This window comes from Malus domestica, chromosome 17 (assembly GCF_042453785.1).
Source record: "Malus domestica chromosome 17, GDT2T_hap1".
In the NCBI taxonomy this organism is placed as follows: domain Eukaryota; kingdom Viridiplantae; phylum Streptophyta; class Magnoliopsida; order Rosales; family Rosaceae; genus Malus; species Malus domestica.
The window spans coordinates 7,339,575-7,364,397 of record NC_091677.1 but is presented as its reverse complement, the minus strand read 5'-3'; the positions used below and the strand labels follow the sequence as shown (position 1 = coordinate 7,364,397).

Sequence of the window (24,823 nt, the reverse complement as noted above, 5' to 3'; positions counted from 1 at the left end):
ATTCATCTGTCATGGCTTTTACCCAAGCAGGATGCTTGGAGGCTTGAAGATAAGTGGTAGGGGTCGGAGGAATGATGGTGAGTGGATCAACGGAAGGGGAGAGATGATGCTTAGTGGCTGTAAAGATCTTAGGCTTAGAAATACCGGCTTTGGCTCGGGTAATCATAGGATGGTGGTTGGTTGGGATAGTTGTAGGAGGGGGGACAGGAGAAGAAGAAGAGGGATGAGGGAGGGGTACTGATGAGGAGGAAGGTGAAGATGAGGGATTTTGTAGAATGGCAGGAGGGGTTGGAGGATGATGAATAGGTATAGTAAGAGAAATAGGGTGAGATAATGAAGGAGAAGAAATAGAAGGAGAGGATACAGTAGGAGAAGGTAAAGTGAGAGAGTGCTTGAAAGGGAAAAGAGTTTCATCAAACACCACATGTCTCGAAATGTATAACCTGTTAGTAACCGGATCAAGACAACGATAACCGCTGTGATTCAAGCTGTATCCCAAGAACACACAAAGTTTACTCTTTGGATCTAACTTACTGGATGAGTAAGGTTGGAGCCAGGGATGGCATGCACACCCAAAAGTCTTCAAGAGATGATATTGAGGTGGAGCTTTGAAGAGTAATTCCCAAGGACTGATAGAAAAAGCCTGAGGAGGAAGGCGATTGATGAGATATACTGCAGTTTGAAAAGCCTCAATCCAGTACTGAGAAGGTAAGCCACTGTGAGATAATAAAGTTCGACCCATTTCAACCACATGTCTATGTTTGCGTTCCGCACATCCATTCTGCTCAAGAGTGTGAGGACAACTCAATTGATGAGTTATGCCTTGAAGATTAAAGAAGCTTTGCAAAGTAGCACTTAAGAACTCACCCCCTGAATCAGATCGCAAATGTTGAACTTTGCTGTCGAAAAGAGTTTGAACTTTGAGAACAAAAGTCTGAAGAACAGAACACACATCGGATTTATAATGCAGTGGATAGAGCCAGCTATATTTAGTGAAATCATCAACTAGTATTAGATAATAGCGATATCCAGTACAAGAAGAGGTAGGGGAAGGACCCCATACATCAGCATGAACAAGATGAAATGGCCGAGTAGATTTACAAGGTAAAACAGAAAATGGCAATCTTGAGGCCTTCCCAAATTGACAATCAGAACAAACAGACTTCTGAGAATGTGAACTAGCAACAGACAAGTGACCTTTATTTACGATTTTATTGAAAACTAGACTTGAAGGATGACCAAGCCGTCTGTGCCATGTAGTGATATCAGCTTTAGCAATCATTAGAGCATGAGGTGAAATAGCAATGCCAGAAACACCAGTAGAAGCATGCCAGTAGAAAGGGTACAATCCTCCTTCACTGGGGCCCTGGAAAAGCATCCTCCCAGTTCTTAGATCCTTGATGTAGAATCCAAAGGGATCAAAAGTCAGCGAGCAACAGTTGTCATACACAAATTTATAAACGGACAGGAGATTATGAGAGGCTTGAGGAACTAATAACACATCATGAAGTTTGAACACAGCATTAGGAGTGCGTATTAAAGCATTTCCAGTATGAGAAATACACAAACCTTTGCCATCACCCACGAAAAGTTGTTCAGTGCCTGTGTATGGTGTGGTAGAGTTTAGCGAGGCTGGATCAGGAGTGACATGATGAGTCGCTCCACTGTCAGTAATCCAGTAGCTTGGAGGATAGGATCCAGTCAGAGCATTGAAACCCATGGGAAGGGAACGGTGAGAAGCAAATTGGGAGAGAGAGCCACAATAGAGAGCAGAGTGACCATATTGATTACAAAGCTGACAAGGAATGGATTGTCCAGGTTGGGATGGTCCAGGAATGGGACCGGAGTGTGCGCCAGAAAATGAGGAACGAGAGGGAGCAGGACCAAGAATACCTCCAGAGGAATTATGTTGGCGATTGGCACCAAAGTTGCGATTCTGAGGAAAACGATTACGATTGTGGTATTGATTGCGATTCTGATTCTGATATTTGCCTCTGAAGTTGCCTCTGAAAGAAGGAGAACCAGACGAGCCTTGTTGAGCAGTATAAGCATGGAAGGGTGCAGAACTTGAGGATGTAGAGCCTTGTCGAGTCTTGCGTTTTTGAAGGGAAATCTCCTTACTAAGTAGAAGACCATGGAGTTCATCACCATTAACAGACTCAGTTCTTGTCTTGATTGAGTCAACAAAAGATTCATACTCATCTGGGAGACCAGCGAGAATATAAGCCACAAGATCTGAACCAGAAATCGATTCACTAGCAGCAGCAAGCTTATCAGAGATGTCCTTAATAGTGTTGAGATACTCAGTCATGGAAACATCACCTTTCTGAATAGTCTGGATTTTAGATCGGAGACTATGAACATGAGTACGCGAAGCGCCTGCGAAACGACGTTCAAGAGACTGCCACAGAGAACGAGAATCTTCCATTCCAATGGTCAGAGGAAGAAGATCTTCAGCAAGAGTGGAGTTGATCCAAATCATCAAGATTTGGTCACGTTCACACCACAGTTCGTACGCAGAGTTAGGAATCTGAGATCCAGACGAATCACGAACACACGGAGGAGGACAAGGATCATCTCCAGTAAGAAGCCCTAAAAGCTTGAATCGCTTTAGAACGGGAAGGAATAAGCTATGCCAGGTGATGTAATTGTGCCGATTGAGTTTCGTCGGAACCATTCCAGCAATGTTTTGAACAGTAATCGTCGCAATCGATGGAGGCACATTAGTAGAGATCTCACCAAGAGGAGTAGGACCAGAAGAGGTAGCTGGAGGAGAGGAATCAGAGGAGGATGGATGAGGCGCCATACCGGTTGCAGACAGAATACATGAGAGAGAGAAAAGATCTGTTTGGGAGATCAGAAAAAAAAATGCAAGAAGGAGGTAAGATCTGTTTGGGAGATAAGAAAAAAATCCAAGAAATTAAGAAAATGAGGGAAGCGAAGGATCGACGTCGGTGGACTCCGGCGAAGATACCATGATGAAGTTATGAATCTGTGCAGTTGATGAGAGAGAGAGAGAAAGCTTGATTTGGGTTGTAAGAAAAATGATTCTCATTACACTTTTCTGATATCTCATTACACAAGGATATATACATCAATAATTATATCCTAGTCAGCAATACATAACCGACTATATCAAACTTAGCTTAATAGCTAAGCTAAGTACTAATCTAGTGCATTGTGTGCATTACAATCTGGTGGTCCTTCATTCTCCTTAATAATATATTCTCCGTGAATGAAAGCTGAACATATTTCATTTCATAATATACTAGCCTATTGCCACACGCATATGCGTGTGGCAATTGGCATTTTTATATATTTTATTTAAATAATTAATTTACATATTTTTAAAAAATTATTTTAAAAAAAAGAAATGAATTAAAGATATGAAACCACCCACTAATGTGGTTAAGTACTTTTAAATATTAAATTCATTCAAAATAAAAATATTAAATTCATTCAAAATAAAAATATGGTTAAGTTCATTCAAAATAAAAATATGGTTAAGTACTTTAGCTTCTTTTGGTTCAATTGTAATTTATGAAATTCTTAAAGGGCAATTTATGGTATTTTGAATGTTTCACCATTTTAGGGTGCCCACTTTATATATATATATATATATATATTATATTTTAGGTCATATCATTCATTTCATTCTTTGTTTTGTCAAATTCTTTCATTTCATACTTACTTTTTTTGGATAAGAAAAGCTTCAAAGAAACCAGAAAGGCACAAAGGCCTAACAAACACACAGAGGACAGTCCCGCAAGACTATCAAAAACAGAAACAAAGAACAAGACACCGTCCATAGGGCTCAAACGTACCACCACCCAAGCAAAAAACCCTCCACCCTTATGAATGAGGACATGGTAGCCCATCTTTGTTCAGAATGCCAACTAACGAAGATGGTGGTCTGTCAACCCAGCCAAAGCCACACATCTCCGGAGAAATAGACCTTGCGACAAAATCCGCCGCCATATTTGCTGATCGTGGAATCCACAACCAGGAGCAAGATTGAAAGCTTCTCCCCACCTCCAAAACACGACTAAGGATTGGGAGAAGATCCCAATCACAGCTCAGTGCACGGGCGTTGAGGGACCGCATAATAGATTGTGCATCCGACTCAATAACCAGCTCCCGTACATGTAAATTCTTTGCCAATAAACAACCTTCCAAAACAGCGATAGCTTCTGCCATTAACACCGAGGACGCCTGCACCCAAACACTACTCATCGCCAGGCAACCCGAAAAACAATCTCTAACCACAATCCCGACTTGACCGCAATGAGAGTCATGATTCCAACATGCATCGACATTAACCTTAACCCAATTAACTGGGGGAGGAGACCACACAACGGAACAATGCACATTGTGAGAAATAATACCTCGGGTAGCAGGTGACCCCCGCAAGGAAGATGAAGCCAGCTTAAAAGAATCCAACGCACTGAAGATGATCCGGGTAGTCCTGGTTAGACATGAGCTATCACTAGACCGATAATGACACTATCGGTAATATCAATAACTATGTAATTAAAGTATTAATGATATAAAATCATGACAATAATTGGTACTATAAATGGACACTTAGAACCGAAAACAAATTGAAACACAAACCAAATTGGACTGAATCGAACGATTTGGTTTTGCGGTTTTGAAATGGTTTGGGATTGAAATCGAACTGCAGTAAAGAAAAACGGTTTGGTTTCAATTTTGACCTTTTGAAACCGAACCGCACCGCAAAGAATAAAATATTTAATTAAATACCCATAGTAGGTGTGTTATAATTGATTGTTTGTTAAGGGGTGTGCTATCCACACACCCCTTTTCACTTCTCACACACCCTTGTTAATTTCTATCCGTTATATCTTCTTCATTTCATCTGATCCGACGACCGAAAATTAGAAGGGTGTGTGAGAAGTAAAAAAGGGTGTGTGGATATCACACCCCTTTGTTAAAGTCCATACATTTAGTATGGACTCGACTACGCCAAAAATTTCATCTCTCTCTTAGCTTTTGACTCTCGGTCACTTATCTCTCCCAACTCTCATATGTTCTTCACACCTTACACAAACAAATTCTGCGAATCAATTTGTCTCACGCACAGTGCGCAACAACTTTGGTTCATTGTATTGGTAAAAAAGGTCTGCTTTTTGTTCAAATAAAATTTTCCTTGCTTTCGGTTTGTAGTGTGAAGCTGAGAGTTATAATATGGTGATGCTGTACTCGGAGGAGGATTCTTTTGCGGCGGTGGTGATGGAGCATATAAAAATGAGTAGAGTGTACTGGGGTTGAATTCATAGTGCACTTGAATGGTGTTAAAATTCCAGATGTTGGATCCTATTTTCATATATTGATTCAGTAAATCATTGATTAAGTTGTAATGAAAGACGATGTCAATTTCATATTACGAATTACTGAATTTTCAAATTGGTTTTGGGTTTTTTGTTTTTCTTATTTTTGCTGCATTAGGTCTGTGCTGATACCTATTAACAGTTCCACATCACTCGTTAGATGATTAGTTAAAGAGTAATATTATTCATACAATGTTTTTATACCACATTTGTATACCATCTTTAGGTGGCATCTGATGTGGACATCCATATTATTTAATTCAAATGATATGACTATCTATATAATTTTTTAAAATTTAAGTAAACATCTATTTTTATTTTATATAATAAATTTACTTAAATTCGTTTAAGCGTTAGCTAACCGACTCCTAGATTTTAATGGATGGTCCCTCTACTAATTCATGAATCTTGAGTCATTTCAAATTATGTGGCCTAGCTAGCAGATGGTCCCCCTACATAAAAATAATGTCGGTGGAGTCATTTTCAAATGGATGGTCTCTCTGCTAATTCCTAGTGCTCTGGGTAGGTAGGAAAAAATACCAGGTTAAGTCAGTTTCTTTCAGTCGCTCTCACGGTTCTAGTGTGCAAGTTGGCAACCAATTATTCTGGGTGATATAAACGCTGAACATATTTCATTTCATATTATTTTTTAGGTCAATTCATTTCGTAAATTTTATTGTCAAATATTTAATTTCACACTTACTTTGAACATGAATTATCACTAGATCGATAATGTTTGAAGGAAAGTTTTGAGATCGCAGCTGAAGAGCTAAAAGAAGTTTGTTGAAGAGCGATTGGATTTGTGTTGAAAAACAACTAGATTGATCGAAGAATCACTCAAGATTTTGTTTAATTGTAAATATTAAAGTGTAAGGACCACTAAAATAAATGGTCAAAGTTCAAAGGGAATCCTCTTTGTTTTTCCTCGTACTTCTACCTTGCATTTGCCCCGTGATTCAAAAATAATATGTAGTTACGATAACAACCATTTTGACTTTTTAAAATAAAAAAAAAATTGAAAACTAAAAATTTGTTTGATAACAAATTTCAATCTTTTTAATAAATGAAAATTAAAAATTAAAAATTCATTGTTTCTTATATAATAAAGTATTTGTTAATTTTTTTGAATTCAATTAGATGTCTTAAATATTTCGGATTTAACTAATATTTTGCAAGAATGATTTATGAGGTGCAACTTGAAAAATAGGCGGTTTGGATCGTTAAAGTTCGATGTGGTGTGGACCCTATAACTAATCCTCATTTTTATAAAGAAAATGGGAATCAACTTCATTAAAGATTTCCTATATATTCATATATGAGCATTTCATATGAGATATTAAAGAAAAATTAGTGAATGCTTGTTGATATTTTTAGTTATGATTTTCACTTATTATTGTGTAACATCCTACATCGTCCAAGGGAGTGGATCCTTTAAGCCTTATATGTACATGCCCATTTCTTCCTAGCACAAGGCATTTTGGGAGCTCACTATCTTCGGGTTTCATCGGAACTTCGAAGTTAAACGAGTTCGTGCGAGAGCAATCCGGATGGGTGACCCACTAGGAAGTTCTCGTGTGAGTTCCCAAAAACAAAACCGTGAGGGCATGGTCGGGGCCCAAAGCGGACAATATTGTACTACAGTTGAGTTAAGTCCGGGATGTGGTGGGGGCCCAAACAGGGATGTGACATATTGACTTTGGCCTATAACCAGAACCATTCCTCTTCGAAACAAAATTTCATATAAACTTTGTTTTAGATAATTATCCATCACCCAAATTATACATTTCCTTCTATAAGAAGACGTATAGTTTTGGCAATGGATATTAATCTACAAGACTGCAACACTTGGTAATGATTTGTCAATTTTGTATTGATATGCAGTATCATCCAATTACACTTTTTTGTACATATTAGTATTAACCAGTCAAATGGCTTTTAATTTTTAAACACCAAAAACTATTTGGAGCTCTGAGAGATTAAATATTAAATATCAAATGGCGAGGATTCTTTTCCAGTTGCTACGACTTCTAACCTCGTGAAGGCCATGTAGAACCGTTTGTCGTCGAAGAAAGAGGTTGCATGCTTTTAACGATGAAACGTAAAAATGTGCGACAGCCAAATGAAAGAACGAAATAGAAAATTACATGCATGTACTCGGAATTAGTCACTGTTGATATTGAAGGGACTATTCAGTGGTCCTCAGCTCATGTTTTTTCAATTTCACGTGTTTTGTGGTTTAAGTGTTATTTAGTTTTGGAAAAATTAGTATCCGGTCCCTAGTTCTTACTGTTCATTGACTAAGACCTTATTAGTTCTTAAATTTTGATTCAAGTCTCTAGCAATAATGTGATAATGAATTTATATGTTTATTATATAATTTTTTAATATAAAAATTAGTAATTAATTTAGGGTTTAATACTCACACCTCTATTAAACTTCTAATTAATTTTCAATTCAAACATTTCCAAAATAATAAAAAATTAAATTAAATTAAGTTTGTACCTATTAGTTTTTTTTATATATATATAAAGATTCTCAATCCCATTCATATAATTTTTCAATTTTTTTAATCTTAAATGTACCCATTCTCAAATATATCAATTTGTTATATGTAAAATGTACCCTTTTTTTTAATATAAAATCCATTCAATTTTTTTAATCCATGTTTAAACTTATATGACTACATTCTTTTTCGTTGATTTGAGAATATATCCATGTTTTGGTACAATATTTTTTTTTGTTAATATTGGTTAATGTACCCACACACACACACACAATATAATAGAGAGTGTAATTTATATTTTATTATTTTTAATCCCATAAATTATGGGTTTTATTTAAAATCTCATTAATATAAACAATTACAAATTTCAATTTTTAATTTTTAATTTAAAAAAATATAGTAACTTACATTATTACATTAATGTCAGGGATCTCAATCAAAAACTAAAAACTAACAAGGTTTCAATCAAAGAATATTGATAACTAGGGACCGCATCTAAAATGTCCATTTAGTTTTAGTTATGTTACAGTCTTATATATTTTGAGAGTGGCTAGACCCACTCATTTGTTTTATTTTCTTATTCAACTTATATCACAACCCATCATATTCCTATTTTTAAAGAGTAATACCATTCATACCATGTTTTTATATCATATTTCTATATCATCTTAGGTGGCATTTGATGTAGATAACCACATCATTTGAAAAATTTGCAAAACCCAAGGAAATGAAAGAGAAAGACTCCTCGTATACCACAATAATCATTTAATTAACTAGTTTTTCTTAATTATTAGTTTATTAAATAATGAACTAAATTTAAAAATCTGATTAATTCAAATGAGGTGACTGTCCACATCAAATGTCACCTAAGGTGGTATGAAAATATGGTACAAAAACATGGTATGGATATCATTACTCATTTTTAAAACATAGCAGCCTCTCCACCCATCCACCTCCAGGGGCAAAGACATGGAGGCTAGGTGAGGCCTAGGCCTATTCTGAAATTTTACTAATATATAGTTACTATCTGCTAAGTTTGGCAATAAATTTCTTAAATGAGGCTAAGGACTTTGATCAAAATATTTAAACAAACATATAGTTCATTCTAACACTTAGGTTTATTAGGAATTGAAACCAAAAACTTCAAAACTCTTTAACTTTAAAGTTTCATTTGAATATATAACATTAAAATTGAAGAACTATCTTTTTTAATGTGTTATTATTGACAATTAGAATATGTCATTGTAATCCAAATTTTTATATTGAGTAATGTTAGGGAGACTAAATTTGTAGACAAAATTTTGTAAATTAAATGATATGTAAATTGATGATTGGATTATTACTAAAGCGTTGATAAACGTGCTCATTCTCTACTAATGACATATCATTTATTTTACAAATTTAGCATCTCTCGTAATACCTAGAACTACTCTTATAAGAAATACACAATAAAATTTTAAAGTGTTAATAAAATAAATTTTCTAAATATAAAACATTATTACATAATACTAGATGACAAAAATCTTAAAATCCCCTTCAAATTTGGGGTCTCGTGGGACCGCACCCTTCACTCTCCTCTCCACTGTCCAGAACCGGATCCCCTCATGAGCATAGGGTGGGAATCCTCCTAACCAGGTCATTTGGGCTATTGAAATTTGATCCAACGGCTACAAATAGGAGGCCCTCTAAAAGTTATAATTATTATAACCGTTAGATTAAATTTTAATAACCCAGATAATCCGGTCAAGAAGATCTCCATCCTATGCTCAGGAGGGGGGATCCGGTTCCCCACCGTTCCCTCTGACTCACACGTTTTTATTTCATTTTTTTTTCGATGAACACGTTTTTATTTCATTGGCTTTTTCACCTGCATTGCTTTTTGTGATGCAAAATGTCTGCAGGCATTGATGATGGCCAACAAAATGTGGATGTTCTAGAAAGCAACGAAAAATATCTGCATAAAGTAGCATTGCTTTTTATATCAGGCAAATTGGAAAAATGAATCTTGTAGTCATTAAGTATTCGAAGGATAGTTCATATGTTAAAAAAAATTAGATTTAAACCCTTGTGGTATACTTTGTTAGCAAATTTAGTCCAAAAGTAATTTTTTTGTTAATTATCTCCTAATACATGGGTAAAATTGTACTTTGACATGTGCACTCTTCCTAGTCTCTCTGCTCTTTATGTAATTTGAATTTTCATAAAACTAGTTCTGAGAAAGCCATCATTGTGATCAGCAGGAAGCTTCAAGATTGGCCTCTCGTTGCTTTCTACGAACAACAAGAAAGCCGTCAATGAGATCTCCAAATTCACTTCGGGCTCGCTGCAACTTCAGAACGAACCTGTAGAAGAAGGTGAAGCTATTGATGATGGCGGTGATCACGTGTCGGGAATAATGGATAAGGTTTTCGGTTTCTTTATTGAGATTTCGGTAATGCTGGACTGCTCGACCAACTTTCGACGTTTGACCATGGTAAAGTTGCTGAATTTCACTTCAAATTGAATGCAATGTTGGTTTTGCCTATTTTCTTTGTGCCTGTTGCTTTAATTTTCTAATGAAGTTGGGGAGAATTGAAAAGAAATCACGTTTATGGGAGGAAGCTTTGATTTGTTTCGAAGAGATCGAAATTTATTCGAAGGCTGTTATGATGATTTTCGTTTGGTTTGATTTTGTGTTCTACTTTTGTAATGGTAGATACTAGAGTTGGAATCAAAGACCTCTTAATCTGTTTGTGATTGCGATACAACGATTGACAAGATAATTTGAATCAAACTGACATGACATTTGTGCTGGCAAGTTTATGCTGATTGAATTTGAATCAGACATGGTGTTGTTAGCAACAAAGAGAGAAGAGAGAGATGTAATTCTGAGGTGTGTGTTGTATCATCCTATTGTGCCTTTAGTTATAGTAGTAGAGAAGGTTAAATTCTTACCCTAATAGGATTACAACTATAATAGGAATTAAACTACTAAAGGGAATATACAAAGATACTCCTAGATACACTAGAATTCACACAATCACATTTCTAATTCAATAGGACTACAACAATTCAAACATAATTAATTGAATTCTACTTTAACTTGTATAGAACTTGTCTTATATGATGAGACTAAAAAAGGAATTAGATTTCATATGGTGAAACAAAAGGTTAATAATAAATATAAAGTTTAGTTTTAAAAAACAAAACAAAAGTTGTTGACAACAACTTTCAAACCCATGGGATGGTGGAACTGTCAAACTGCACAGACCAATGCACTGCAAGCTCTTTATTACCAAACTTGGATTGAAATCCTAGTCAGATCTTCTTTGTGGAGATCTAAATGACTAATTTATTATGTCTGTTTATCGTATATCGTATAGTAATAAATTATTTAAAATTAAATATACATAATATCTAATGAAACTGACTGACGATGTATGGTGAACAAACACGATGAATTAATCATCTACATCTCTACAAAGAGGATCTGAAGATAATCCTCATCCGCCAAACTTAGCAGGCAATAACTCTATATTAATAAATTTTCAGATAGGCCTTGGCCTCACTTGGCCTCCATGCGGCTCTACTTTGGAGGTGGACCGGTGGAGAGGCGGCTATGTTTTAAAAATAGAAATACAATGGATGGTAATATAAGGTAGATAAGAAAATAAAACAAATGGGTGGGTCTTGCCACTCTCAAAGTATATAAGACTGTAACATAACTAAAACTAAAAATAAAACATAACCACAAAACACGAGAAATTGAAAAAACATGAGCTGAGGACTGAATAATCCCGTCAATATCAACAGTGACTAATTCCAAATACAAGCATATAATTATCTGTTTCGTTCTTTCATTTGGCTGTCCCACATTTTTAATTTTCATCGTTAAGAGCATGCAACCTCTTTTTCTTCAACGACAAACGGGCCTAGCCCTTCACGAGGGTAGAAGTCCTAGAAACTGGGACATGTTGGACCACGAAACAAAGCAACAAGGACATGCTGACGAGAAGCATGAGCTTGATCGAAAATAATTTGAAACGAGAGAGCACGAGAAACTTGCAGTAATACGGACATGCTGACTAGAAGCATGAGCTTGATCGAAAATAATATGAACCAAGACAGCACGAGAAACACGCATACCGTGCATCATTGCCTATATATATGTCCATCTTTTGATATCAAATTCACATACATACTTCTAGTAGCTTCAGCTTCTTGCATTCAGCCACATTGCTCCTCGATGCATAATAATACGCCTCTTCGAAGCCCTGGAACCTACAAGCCAAGCATATGGAGTTACGATTTTATTCAGTCCTTGAAGATTGATCATAATACCCTACAGGTGATTGATCGATTTGGGATTACGATTTTAATTATGACAATTTTTCTTTCTTTCTCTCTTATGTGTCCATTTGCACCTTTTGTTTAGTATTTAAAAGACCCAAAAAAGTTCTTGCCATTGGAACGTGACATGCATCAAAAACCTCGTGATGTTAAATTTTGTTTTGAAGCCAAGCTCATACATATTGAATTGTACATGCATGTAGTTAAATTGGATATAGTATCAATGTAATTAGTTGTAGACCGTTGGACCGAACTTGAAAATGCAATATATGATACAAGTTTTATCTAGACGTATTACTTACAATTAATTACTATTGTAGGATAAAGTATACAAGGATGGGTGGAAGTTCATTGAAGAGAAAGTTAAGCATATGATTGATTACGATGATGATGATACCAACACGTTGACTGCGCTTGAGCTCATTGATGACATCCAACGGTTAGGTTTGGGATATCACTTTGAAGAGGACATAACGAGAGCCCTTGATAAAATATTGAACAACATTGATGGCCAAGGAACCGACCAGAGTCTCCACCTCACTGCTCTCAGCTTTAGGCTCCTTAGACAACATGGATTTGAGGTCTCCCAAGGTATGTAATACGCAAACATTTTGTTATTTATTGTTACAAACGATAGATAATCTACACTAAATGCATGCACCATTAAAGTTTTTCCATCTATTCCATCTAAATTACTAGATATGTATATAATAAACGTGTATGAAACTCAGATGTATTCAGTAAGTTCACGGACGGTAATGGAAGTTTCAAGGCATGGCTTTGCAAGGATGTAAAAGGAATGTCGAGTCTGTACGAAGCTTCATATTTTGCTTTCGAAGGAGAGAGCCTGTTGGATGAGGGCCTTGCATTCTCAACCATTTGTCTCAAGAACCTCAGTGGAGCTAATGTTACCAAAGGACTAGCAGAACATGTGAGTCATGCACTGGAACTTCCACTACACCATAGAATGCAAAGATTAGAAGCTAGACGGTATATTGAGGCATACAATAAAAGGCCCGATGCAAATCAGGCGCTACTTGAAATTGCCAAGCGAGATTTTAACTGGGTGCAATGCACACTCCAAAGGGATCTTCAAGAAGTATCGAGGTAACTATATTTGGGAAGAAAGATTCAAACACAGGATTAGGAGTACAACTGTATATATGTTTTAAACCATCAAGGGAATTATATACTTGCGACCATAAGCATTATCTTAATTCAATCAGTGTATTTGCTTCATTGATATTGCATTTAGGTGGTGGGTGGATATAGGCTTGGCAAAAAAGTTGAGCTTCATCAGAGACAGATTGATGGAGTGCTTTTTTTGGTCGGTTGGAATCGTCTTTGAACCTCAACACAGTCATGCCAGGAAAGGGCTGGCAAAAGTGGCTGCTCTAGTAACCACAATTGATGATGTCTATGATGTTTATGGTACTTTGGATGAACTAGAGCTTTTTACATCTGCAGTTGAAAGGTTAGAAATTTTCTATTGTGTTTATATATATAAATTTAGATTTCGCGGGATGATCTCTTCTCTGCCTTTCATTAATTAACAACTCTATTAATTAATCCTTAATTGCGTACTTATGCTACTCAGATGGGATATCAAAGCTATACAAACTCTCCCAAATTACATGAAGCTTTGTTTTCTAGCTCTTTACAACACAGTGAATGAGATGGTTTATGACACCTTAAAGGAACAAGGAGAAAACATTCTCCCTTATGTCACAAAAGCTGTACGTACACCACATTCATATTATCATATATCAACAATGCTACTTAGTATCATATTATTCTCCAATTAAATTATAACTTCAGTTTCCAATAGTAATTAACTGCAATCTTTTGAATTATATATATCTCAGTGGGCTGATTTGTGCAAAGCATTTCTAAAGGAGACAACGTGGTGCTATAACAAGCACACACCCACATTTGAAGAATATATTGACAATGCATGGATATCAGTCTCAGGGGTGGTGTTCTTAGTTCATACATATTTTCTCCTCAACCCAAAGATCACAAAGCAAGCACTTGAATGCTTAGAGAATCATCACAGCCTCTTGCGTTGGCCATCTCTTATTTTCCGGCTTTCCAATGATTTGAGTACTTCAGCAGTACGTATTTAATTCAAAGTCGTTCAATAACTATTTTAGTTTTTCATTTTTAGACTACAACAACAACAACAAAGCCTTTTCCCACTAAGTGGGGTCGGCTATATGAATCCTAGAACGCCATTGCGCTCGGTTTTGTGTCATGTCCTCCGTTAGATCCAAGTACTCTAAGTCTTTTCTTAGAGTCTCTTCCAAAGTTGTCCTAGGTCTTCCTCTACCCCTTCGGCCCTGAACCTTTGTCCCGTAGTCACATCTTCGAACCGGAGCGTCAGTCGGCCTTCTTTGCACATGTTCAAAATCACCGGAGCCGATTTTCTCTCATATTTCCTACAATTTCGGCTACTCCTACTTTACCTCGGATATCCTCATTCCCAATCTTATCCTTTCTCGTGTGCCCACACATCCCACGAAGCATCCTCATCTCCGCTACACCCATTTTGTGTACGTGTTGATGCTTCACCACCCAACATTCTGTGCCATACAACATCGCTAGCCTTATTGCCGTCCTATAAAATTTTCCCTTGAGCTTCAGTGGCCTACGACGGTCACACAACACGCCGGATGCACTCTTTCCATCCAGCTCGTATTCTATGGTTGAGATCTCCATCTAATTCTCCGTTCTCTTGCAAGATAGATCCTAGGTAGCGAAAACGATCGCTTTTTGTGATCTTCGCTAGATTGCTCCGGTCATTAGTGTGGATAAGTATATAAATGGATAGAGATAGGAAAGCAAACACAAGATGTACGTGGTTCACCCAGATTGGCTACGTCCACGGAATAGAAGAGTTCTCATTAATTGTGAAGGGTTTACACAAGTACATAGGTTCAAGCTCTCATTTAGTGAGTACAAGTGAATGATTTAGTACAAATGACATTAGGAAATATTGTGGGAGAATGATCTCGTAATCACGAAACTTCTAAGTATCGGAGTGTGGTGTCGTCTTGACTTGCCTTATCTGTCTCATAGGTAGATGTGGCATCTTCTCTGGAAGTACTCTTCCTCCATCCAGGGGTGGTATCTTTAACTGGTGGAGATGCACAAGGTAATGTATCAATTTCACTTGAAGCTTACTTGTAGTTTCAGGCTTGGTCAAGCGCGATACAAACCATGTAGTAGGAGTCCCCCAAGTCGCCGAGCTAGGGGGTCTGCTGAAAGAGGTGACAGACAAGGTAAGCAATCAGAGCTCCGACTGATTGTTCACCTTCTCCCCATCTTGCAGCAGCATGAAGGATAAAGAGAAGAAAAATGAGAAGAGATGATATGAGATACTTTTGCTTTTGAAGAAGTAACTTTCCACAGGCTTATTCTTGAACTGAGCTGGAGGGTTTTCTGGTTTCCTCCAGAATATAAGGCCGACTGAAGAATTTGAGGGTCAAAACAAGTCCATCAAATCTAGAGTACGTTCCACCCTGCTGATATGGGATACTTTTGCTTTTGACAGAGTAATGAATGTATCGGCACGTGTGCTGTTACGCTTGTCTCCACATGCTTCCTTGTATCCTTCGCACTTGCCCTATCTGTTCCTCAAGCAGATGCGGAATCTTCCCTGGAAACATAAGATGTTGAAGATGAGTACTCGAGAGCAATGCCAGGTAAGTAATCAGGTAAGGGGTTCCAGGCAGTCAGTTCCTGGCTGGAAGCTTGATTCCAAGTGCTGACTGATTGCTCTCTTTCTCCTTGTCTTGCAGGTAAAAACAAGGCCAAAAGAAAAGACAGGGAAAAAGCATGATATGGGATACTCTTGCTTTTAACCCTGATGATATGAGATATTCTTGCTCTAGTATAGCTTGTTTGCAGAGGTATTATCGGGGGGAAAGAAAGCTGAATATTTCGAAAGGCTTCGTTGGGAGTGCCCTCTCAGATATGATGAAGGGTTGAGCATTTTTGCAGGTCTGCCTGTCCGTTGGGGATGGAGGTCGACATATATAGGAGTCTCCCTAACAACAAGTAGTAATGCTATTCCTTTACCCTGCTTGGTCATAGCACGGTAGTGGGAGCTGCCTGTTTCACATGTTTTAACTCTGTCAGAGCACTTTGAAAAAGTGGTCTGTGGTATCTGCCTCTCGAGATTCGGAGAACGATGCCTCTTCGATTTTTGAGAAAGCAATCATGATGGGGGTATGACTCTCGAGATTCGGAGAGCAGTGTCTCTTCGATTTTTGAGGAAGTAATCATGTTGGGAGTCTGGCTCTCGAGATTCGGAGGACGGTGCCTCTTCGATTTTGGAGCAAGCAATCTTGTTGGGAGTGTTGTCTCGAATGTGAGTAAAGGTTGGGCATGTTTGCTAGTCTATCTTGCCACGAAGCACAAAGGTTGACACACAGGGACTTTCCAATTATCCAGCAATGGTACTGTTCCTTTACCCTCTCTTCGATTTTGAGAAAGTAGTCATGTTGGGAGTCTGGCTCTCGAGATTCGGAGGACGGTGCCTCTTCGATTTTGGAGCAAGCAATCTTATTGGGAGTGTTTTCTCGAATGTGAGTAAAGGTTGGGCATGTTTGCTAGTCTACCTTGCCACGAAGCACAGAGGTTGACACACAGGGACTTTCCAATTATCCATCAGTGGTACTGTTCCTTTACAGTTGTGGGTAATAATATGGTAGCTAGACCTTCAAAATTTATGTGTCTAAACTTTTGTTAGTGCTGTTTCTTTGCTATTCTTTTACCTTTCTTGGTCAGAGCGATGTAGTGGGAGCTGCAAGCTTCACGTGCTCAACTTTGGCAGAGAACTTTGGCAAAGTTATTTGTGGTACCCATGAGCTATTGTTGCGTGTGGGAAGTGGGTGATTGAACAGTAAGATTCATGTGCTTTCTACTTCACCAGAAGTCTTCGACAGAATGCCCATAATTTCTGCAAAGCTGAGTGTGCGTGTGACAGGTGCTGACAAGGCTAGAAAAGTAGGTGCCTCTTCGATTTCTGAGATCGGCCCTCGTGGTCTCTGAGCAGCCCAGCTTTTGAGAAAGCGAGCGCCTCTTCGATTGATTCGGAGAACGATGCCTCATCGATTTTTGAGAAAGCAATCATGCTGGGGGTCTGGCTCTCGAGATTCGGGGAGCAGTGTCTCTTCGATTTTTGAGAAAGTAATCATGTTGGGAGTCTGGCTCTCGAGATTCGGAAAGCGGTGCCTCTTCGATTTTGGAGCAAGCAATCTTGTTGGGAGTGTTTTCTCGAATGTGAGTAAAGGTTGGGCATGTTTGCTAGTCTACCTTGCCACGAAGCACAGAGGTTGACACACAGGGACTTTCCAATTATCCAGCAATGGTACTGTTCCTTTACCCTCTCTTCGATTTTTAAGAAAGTAGTCATGTTGGGAGTCTGGCTCTCGAGATTCGGAGGACGGTGCCTCTTCGATTTTGGAGCAAGCAATCTTATTGGGAGTGTTTTCTCGAATGTGAGTAAAGGTTGGGCATGTTTGCTAGTCTACCTTGCCACGAAGCACAGAGGTTGACACACAGGGACTTTCCAATTATCCAGCAGTGGTACTGTTCCTTTACCCTTGTGGGTAATAATATGGTAGCTAGACCGTCAAAATTTATGGGTCTAAACTTTGTTAGTGCTGTTTCTTTGCTATTCTTTTACCCTTCTTGGTCAGAGCGATGTAGTGGGAGCTGCAAGCTTCACGTGCTCAACTTTGGCAGAGAACTTTGGCAAAGTTATTTGTGGTACCCATGAGCTATTGTTGCGTATGGGAAGTGGGTGATTGAACAGTAAGATTCATGTGTTTTCTACTTCCCCAGAAGTCTTTGACAGAATGCCCATAATTTCCGCAAAACTGAGTGTGCGTGTGACAGGTGCTGACAAGGCTGGAAAAGGCTGGAAAAGTAGGTGCCTCTTCGATTTCTAAGATCGGCCCTCGTGGTCTCTGGGGAGCCCAGCTTTTGAGAAAGCGAGCGCCTCTTCGATTTTTGAGATCGGCCTTCGTGGTATTTGAGCAGCCCAACTTTTGAGAAAGCAAACGCCTCTTCGATTTCTGAGATCAACCCTCGTGATCTCTAAGCAGCCCAGCTTTTGAGAAAGCAAACGCCTCTTCGATTTCTGAGCAGGCGCCTCTTCGATTTCTGAAGCTTCGTCGAGTGCAGATTTTTATAGGGGCTGGCATTAAGTTCCAAAGCACACTTGAATCTCCACCAGTAGAAGCTTCATTCTTGCACTTCTAAGATCTTGATTTGTCCGACCTCTTCTCTCTTCAACACCTTTGAAAATGTCTGGCCCCTCCGACCGTCGTTTTGACTTGAACCTTGTTGAAGAGGCAGCCCCGCCTTCTCCAGACAACATATGGCGCCCATCCTTCGTCTCCCCTACTGGTCCTCTTACCGTTGGGGATTCCGTGATGAAGAATGATATGACCGCTGCGGTGGTGGCCAGGAACCTTCTCACTCCCAAAGATAACAGACTACTTTCCAAACGGTCTGATGAGTTAGCTGTTAAGGATTCGCTGGCTCTCAGTGTTCAGTGTGCAGGTTCTGTGTCTAATATGGCCCAACGCCTATTTGCTCGAACCCGCCAAGTTGAATCATTGGCGGCTGAAGTGATGAGTCTCAAACAGGAGATTAGAGGGCTCAAGCATGAGAATAAACAGTTGCACCGGCTCGCACATGACTATGCTACAAACATGAAGAGGAAGCTTGACCAGATGAAGGAAACTGATGGTCAGGTTTTACTTGATCATCAGAGATTTGTGGGTTTGTTCCAAAGGCATTTATTGCCTTCGTCTTCTGGGGCTGTACCGCGTAATGAAGCTCCAAATGATCAACCTCTGATGCCTCCTCCTTCTAGGGTTCTGTCCAGTACTGAGGCTCCAAATGATCCCCCTCCGGTGCCTTCTCTTTCTAGGGCTCTACCGACTGCTGAGACTTCTCCTAAGCAACCTTTGTGAAGGCTCCCTCTTGTGTGCTTATTTTGACTCATGTATATGTACATATTTGTAGCTTATCGGGGATATCAATAAATAAGCTTTCCTTCATTTCAACGTATTGTGTTAAATACACCAAAGCCTTCTTCGCTAAGTTCTTTGAATTTTCTTTTGTTAAAGCTTGTATGTTGAAGCTTTCTGAGTGGAGCATGTAGGTTGGGGTAGTGTTCCCTTAATTTCCCGAGTGAGGAAAACTTCTCGGTTGGAGACTTGGAAAATCCAAGTCACTGAGTGGGATCGGCTATATGAATCTTAGAACGCCATTGTGCTCGATCCTGTGTCATGTCCTTCGTTAGATCCAAGTACTCTAAGTCTTTTCTTAGAGTCTCTTCCAAAGTTTTCCTAGGTCTTCCTCTACCCCTTCGGCCCTGAACCTCTGTCCCATAGTCGCATCTTCTAATCGGAACGTCAGTAGGCCTTCTTTGCACATGTCCAAACCACCGTAACCGATTTTCTCTCATCTTTCCTTCAATTTCGGCTACTCCTACTTTACCCCGGATATCCTCATTCCTAATCTTATCCTTTCTCGTGTGCCCACACATCCAACGAAGCATCCTCATCTCCGCTACACCCATTTTGTGTACGTGTTGATGTTTCACCGCCCAACATTCTGTGCCATACAGCATCGCCGGCCTTATTGCCGTCCTATAAAATTTTCCCTTGAGCTTCAGTGGCATACGGCGGTCACACAACACGCCGGATGCACTCTTCCACTTCATCCATCCAGCTTGTATTCTATGGTTGAGATCTCCATCTAATTCTCCGTTCTTTTGCAAGATAGATCCTAGGTAACGAAAACGGTCGCTCTTTGGTATTTCTTGATCTCCGATCCTCACCCCTAACTCGTTTTGGCCTCCATTTGCACTGAACTTGCACTCCATATATTCTGTCTTTGATCGGCTTAGGCGAAGACCTTTAGATTCCAACACTTCTCTCCAAAGGTTAAGCTTTGCATTTACCCCTTCCTGAGTTTCATCTATCAACACTATATCGTCTGCGAAAAGCATACACCAAGGAATATCATCTTGAATATGTCGTGTTAACTCATCCATTACCAACGCAAAAAGGTAAGGACTTAAGGATGAGCCTTGATGTAATCCTACAGTTATGGGAAAGCTTTCGGTTTGTCCTTCATGAGTTCTTACGGCAGTCTTTGCTCCTTCATACATATCCTTTATAGCTTGGATATATGCTACTCGTACTCCTTTCTTCTCTAAAATCCTCCAAAGAATGTCTCTTGGGACCCTATCATACGCTTTTTCCAAATCTATAAAGACCATGTGTAAATCCTTTTTCCCATCTCTATATCTTTCCATCAATCTTCGTAAGAGATAGATTGCCTCCATGGTTGAGCGCCCTGGCATGAACCCGAATTGGTTGTCCGAAACCCGTGTCTCTTGCCTCAATCTATGCTCAATGACTCTCTCCCAGAGCTTCATTGTATGACTCATTAGCTTAATACCCCTATAGTTCATGCAATTTTGTACGTCGCCCTTATTCTTGTAGATAGGCACCAAAGTGCTCATTCGCCACTCATTTGGCATCTTCTTCGTTTTCAAAATCCTATTGAAAAGGTCAGTGAGCCATGTTATACCTGTCTCTCCCAAAAGTTTCCACACTTCGATTGGTATATCGTCTGGGCCTATTGCTTTTTTATGCTTCATCTTCTTCAAAGCTACAACCACTTCTTCCTTCCGGATTCGACGATAAAAAGAGTAGTTTCTACACTCTTCTGAGTTACTCAACTCCCCTAAAGAAGCACTCACTTCATGTCCTTCATTGAAAAGATTATGAAAATAACCTCTCCATCTGTCTTTAACCGCGTTCTCTGTAGCAAGAACCTTTCCATCCTCATCCTTGATGCACCTCACTTGGTTTAGGTCCCTTGTCTTCTTTTCCCTTGCTCTAGATAGTTTATAGATATCCAACTCTCCTTCTTTGGTATCTAGTCGTTTATACATATCGTCGTAAGCCGCTAACTTAGCTTCTCTGACAGCTTTCTTCGCCTCTTGCTTCGCTTTTCTATACCTTTCACCATTTTCATCAGTCCTCTCCTTGTATAAGGCTTTACAACATTCCTTCTTAGCCTTCACCTTTGTTTGTACCTCCTCATTCCACCACCAAGATTCCTTTTGGTGTGGGGCAAAGCCCTTGGACTCTCCTAATACCTCTTTTGCTACTTTTCGGATACAACTAGCCATGGAATCCCACATTTGGCTAGCTTCCCCCTCTCTATCCCACACACATTGGGTGATTACCTTCTCTTTGAAAATGGCTTGTTTTTCTTCTTTTAGATTCCACCATCTAGTCCTTGGGCACTTCCAAGTCTTGTTCTTTTGTCTTACTCTTTTGATATGTACATCCATCACCAACAAGCGATGTTGATTAGCCACGCTCTCTCCTGGTATAACTTTGCAATCCTTACAAGTTATACGATCCCCTTTCCTCATTAGAAGAAAATCTATTTGTGTTTTTGACGACCCACTCTTGTAGGTGATCACATGTTCTTCTCTCTTCTTAAAGAAGGTGTTGGCTAAGAAGAGATCATATGCCATTGCAAAATCCAAGATAGCTTCCCCATCCTCGTTTCTCTCCCCAAAACCATGGCCACCATGAAAACCTCCATAGTTGCCTGTCTCCCTGCCCACGTGTCCATTTAAATCTCCTCCTATAAATAACTTCTCCGTCTGGGCAATTCCTTGCACCAAGTCTCCAAGATCTTCCCAAAATTTCTCCTTCGAACTCGTATCCAACCCTACTTGAGGTGCGTACGCACTAATCACATTGATAAGTTCTTGTCCTATTACAATCTTGATTGCCATGATTCTATCTCCTACCCTCTTGACATCTACAACATCTTGTACCAAGGTCTTGTCCACGATGATGCCAACACCGTTTCTCGTTCTATTTGTGCCCGAATACCAAAGTTTAAACCCTGAGTTTTCTAGATCCTTTGCCTTACTACCAACCCACTTAGTTTCTTGTAGGCACATAATATTTATCCTTCTCCTCACCATAACTTCCACTACTTCCATAGATTTTCCCGTTAAGGTTCCTATATTCCACGTTCCTAAACGCATTTTGCTCTCTTGAACTCTACCCTTCTGTCCTAGCTTCTTCACCCTCCCCCGTCTAATAGGATCAAAGTACTTCTTTTGTGTGTCCCGGGTAAAGTTGATAGGAGCATATGCTCCCAAACAACTTTGAGTGGAGTCGTTCGAAAAGAAGTTTCTATGGCCCCCTTGCTCATTTAACACTGCATCCGGGTGCCGATGGAGATACAGCGACCCTTGCTCACTTATCACTGTGCTCAGGCCACACAGCGCGCCACTTACGGGTGACGCCCTAGCTTTAGCGCGATTTTGTTCTGGATTCATTTTCATAATTAAAAATTTGTGTAGTAACTTTGTACAACTCTTAGGTTTTTAAATAAAAAAATAAAATCTGAAAACCAAAATCAAACTAAATTTTGAAAGGAAAATGATAAAAACACACTATTTTTTCCCTCCTACACGTCCCTGTTTAATTTTGTATCACTATATCATTTAATTTATTCAATCTAATATTTGAAATAAAAAGCGGTGTGCAAGAGGCTAAAAATAGTGTAAAAAAATCAACTCCTATATTGAAAACTCACAAAGTTTACAACAAGTTTTTAATTTTCAAAAAAAAAAAAAAATAATTATCAAACGACCTTTTTATTTCTTTTTAATCAGTACTTTAATGCATCATGCATGCATCAGTTTATCTTCACATTAATATTCTATATATTAATTTGTTGTTACACTGCAGGCAGAAGTGGAGAGAGGAGAAACTGCGAACTCAATCTCATGCATGATGCGTGGCAGTCTAAATGTTTCTGAGGAATCTGCTCGTCAATATATAAGTAATTTGGTTGAAAATAGTTGGAAGAAGCTGAACAAAGATGGAGCTTCTGCATCTCCATTTACAAAGCAATTTGTAAAAGCAGCAATAAACCTTGCTCGGATTTCCCAATGCGTATACCAATATGGTGATGGGCATGGAGCTCCAGACACAAGAGCAAAGAATCGAATCATATCAGTGATTGTCGATCCCATTTAAAGACCATAACACATACACTTATACATGTTGGATGGTTTTCCTTTAAAAAATAATAATATGTTGGATGGTTATTAGCCACTAACATAGTGGCATTTATTTTAGTTTCTTGTTCGATTTTTCAATATGTATTAGACTAAAATGTTTGTATTTAATCTAAATGTCATGTGATATTTAATTTCTCAAAGCTCCAAATAGTTTTTGGTGTTTAAAAATTAAAAGCCATTTGACTGGTTAATACTAATATGTATAATAAAAAAAAAAGTGTGATTGGATGGTACTGCATACCAATACAAAATTGACAAAAAATCGACAAATCATTAACAAGTGTTGTAGTCTTGTAGATTAATATCTATTACCAAAACTATACGTCTTCTTATATAAGGAGATGTATAATTTGGATAATAGATAATTATATAATTCCAACAGAAGGTTTATATGAATTTTTTATTTCTCACACATCCTTTGTTAATTTCTGTCATTTGATATTCTTTAATTCATCTGATCCGACGGATAAAAATCAAAATGATGTTTCAGAAGTAAAAAGGAATGTGTGGATGACACACCGCTTTCTTTAATATCACATATGAAATGGATAGAAGAACAACCATTACATGCAAGTTATGAATCAATGCAAAGCCTTTTTCATGAAATAGTTAATGGATATTTAAAAAAAAAAAAAACAAAATTTACCAGATAATCACTTGATTTGATAATCAATTTTTTTGTGGGTTTGATTTAGGCGTGGGCAAACAGGTATAGGAACCGCGAGTCGGGACGGGTACGGGCCGGTTTCAATTTTTTCATAAGAGAGACGGGACGGGGCATGGCGGGTCTTTGAAATTTTAGGGGTGGGCCGGGTCCAAATGTATAGAAAAACGGGGCCACCATGCACAGCAGCCTCGTGGCATCCTTGCCACGTTAGTATCGCCTCCTCGGCCCTCGCCGAGCCAGTTTTTCAAGTCCTAAGACTCCCAAAAAATTAAGAAGAAGAAAATTCAAAATTTTCTTTCCTTGGTGTGGCATGAAGAAGAACAACAACGAGAGATGACTCTTTGCAAGGGCAAGAAAAGAAGAAAGGTAAGGGAGGGAGAAAAAAATCTCCTCTGGCTTCTCTCTTCCTTGTTGGAATGATGATTGTTCTCCAAATGTATTTAATCCCCTGCTTAAGGCAAAATTAAATAGGTATTGGGGGCAATTGGTTTCCTTTTCCTAGAAAAAGTCTATCTCCATATCAAGAGAGGAGATCAAGTTCAAATTGGGAAACAACCCTACAAACCTATGCAGCTTGGGATTTCTACACCTACTGCCCTTTTTCTATGCGTAACCCTGCTGGTGTGAGGGCATTTGTGGAGCCTAAAATAATCCAAAAAATTCTAGAGACGACACTTGGACTTTTGCTCAAGTAAGATAAGATTGCCCTCAATAAATGGGTTGACTCCTCTGATACTCCCACGTGTAGTTCATACCCTTGAAGGTCCCAGCAGCTGAATACGATTGCCACAACTCACCTACCATTGGCAAAGAAAAGTCAA

At 38.8% G+C, this 24,823-nt stretch overlaps 1 protein-coding gene and 1 long non-coding RNA gene across 4 annotated transcripts; one reads left to right on the top strand and one right to left on the bottom strand.

Annotated features, from left to right (window-relative positions):
- Window positions 1-988: 988 nt before the first annotated feature.
- Window positions 989-2,222, bottom strand: LOC139193823 (uncharacterized). The gene is made up of 2 exons (XR_011578319.1): window positions 1,570-2,222; window positions 989-1,366 (listed from the first exon to the last, which is right to left on the bottom strand). It is a non-coding gene; the product is annotated as an uncharacterized lncRNA (long non-coding RNA).
- Window positions 2,223-7,522: 5,300 nt separating this feature from the next.
- Window positions 7,523-23,475, top strand: LOC114822748 (tricyclene synthase EBOS, chloroplastic-like). Of its 3 annotated transcripts, XM_070817712.1 has the most exons (8): window positions 7,523-7,582; window positions 11,447-12,181; window positions 12,504-12,774; window positions 12,915-13,290; window positions 13,439-13,657; window positions 13,781-13,919; window positions 14,049-14,297; window positions 23,001-23,475. In XM_070817712.1, exons 2-8 carry the CDS (start codon window positions 11,912-11,914, stop codon window positions 23,289-23,291), a joined length of 1,815 nt encoding a protein of 604 aa, XP_070673813.1. In that variant the 5' UTR covers window positions 7,523-7,582; window positions 11,447-11,911; the 3' UTR covers window positions 23,292-23,475. The 3 variants fall into 3 exon arrangements, with proteins under 3 accessions (XP_070673813.1, XP_070673815.1, XP_070673814.1); XM_070817713.1 differs by lacking the exons at window positions 7,523-7,582; window positions 11,447-12,181 and adding an exon at window positions 9,852-10,327; XM_070817714.1 differs by lacking the exons at window positions 7,523-7,582; window positions 13,439-13,657 and having other exon boundaries at window positions 9,781-12,181.
- Window positions 23,476-24,823: the final 1,348 nt, after the last annotated feature.

Bases quoted from the DNA above. Each gene is read 5' to 3' on its own strand.
- LOC114822748 (XM_070817712.1), top strand. From the start codon at position 11,912: ATGCTGACTAGAAGCATGAGCTTGATCGAAAATAATATGAACCAAGAC. The intron at 13,658-13,780 runs GTTAGAAATTTT...TATGCTACTCAG, and splicing joins TTTACATCTGCAGTTGAAAG to ATGGGATATCAAAGCTATAC. The intron at 13,920-14,048 runs GTACGTACACCA...TATATATCTCAG, and splicing joins TCCCTTATGTCACAAAAGCT to TGGGCTGATTTGTGCAAAGC.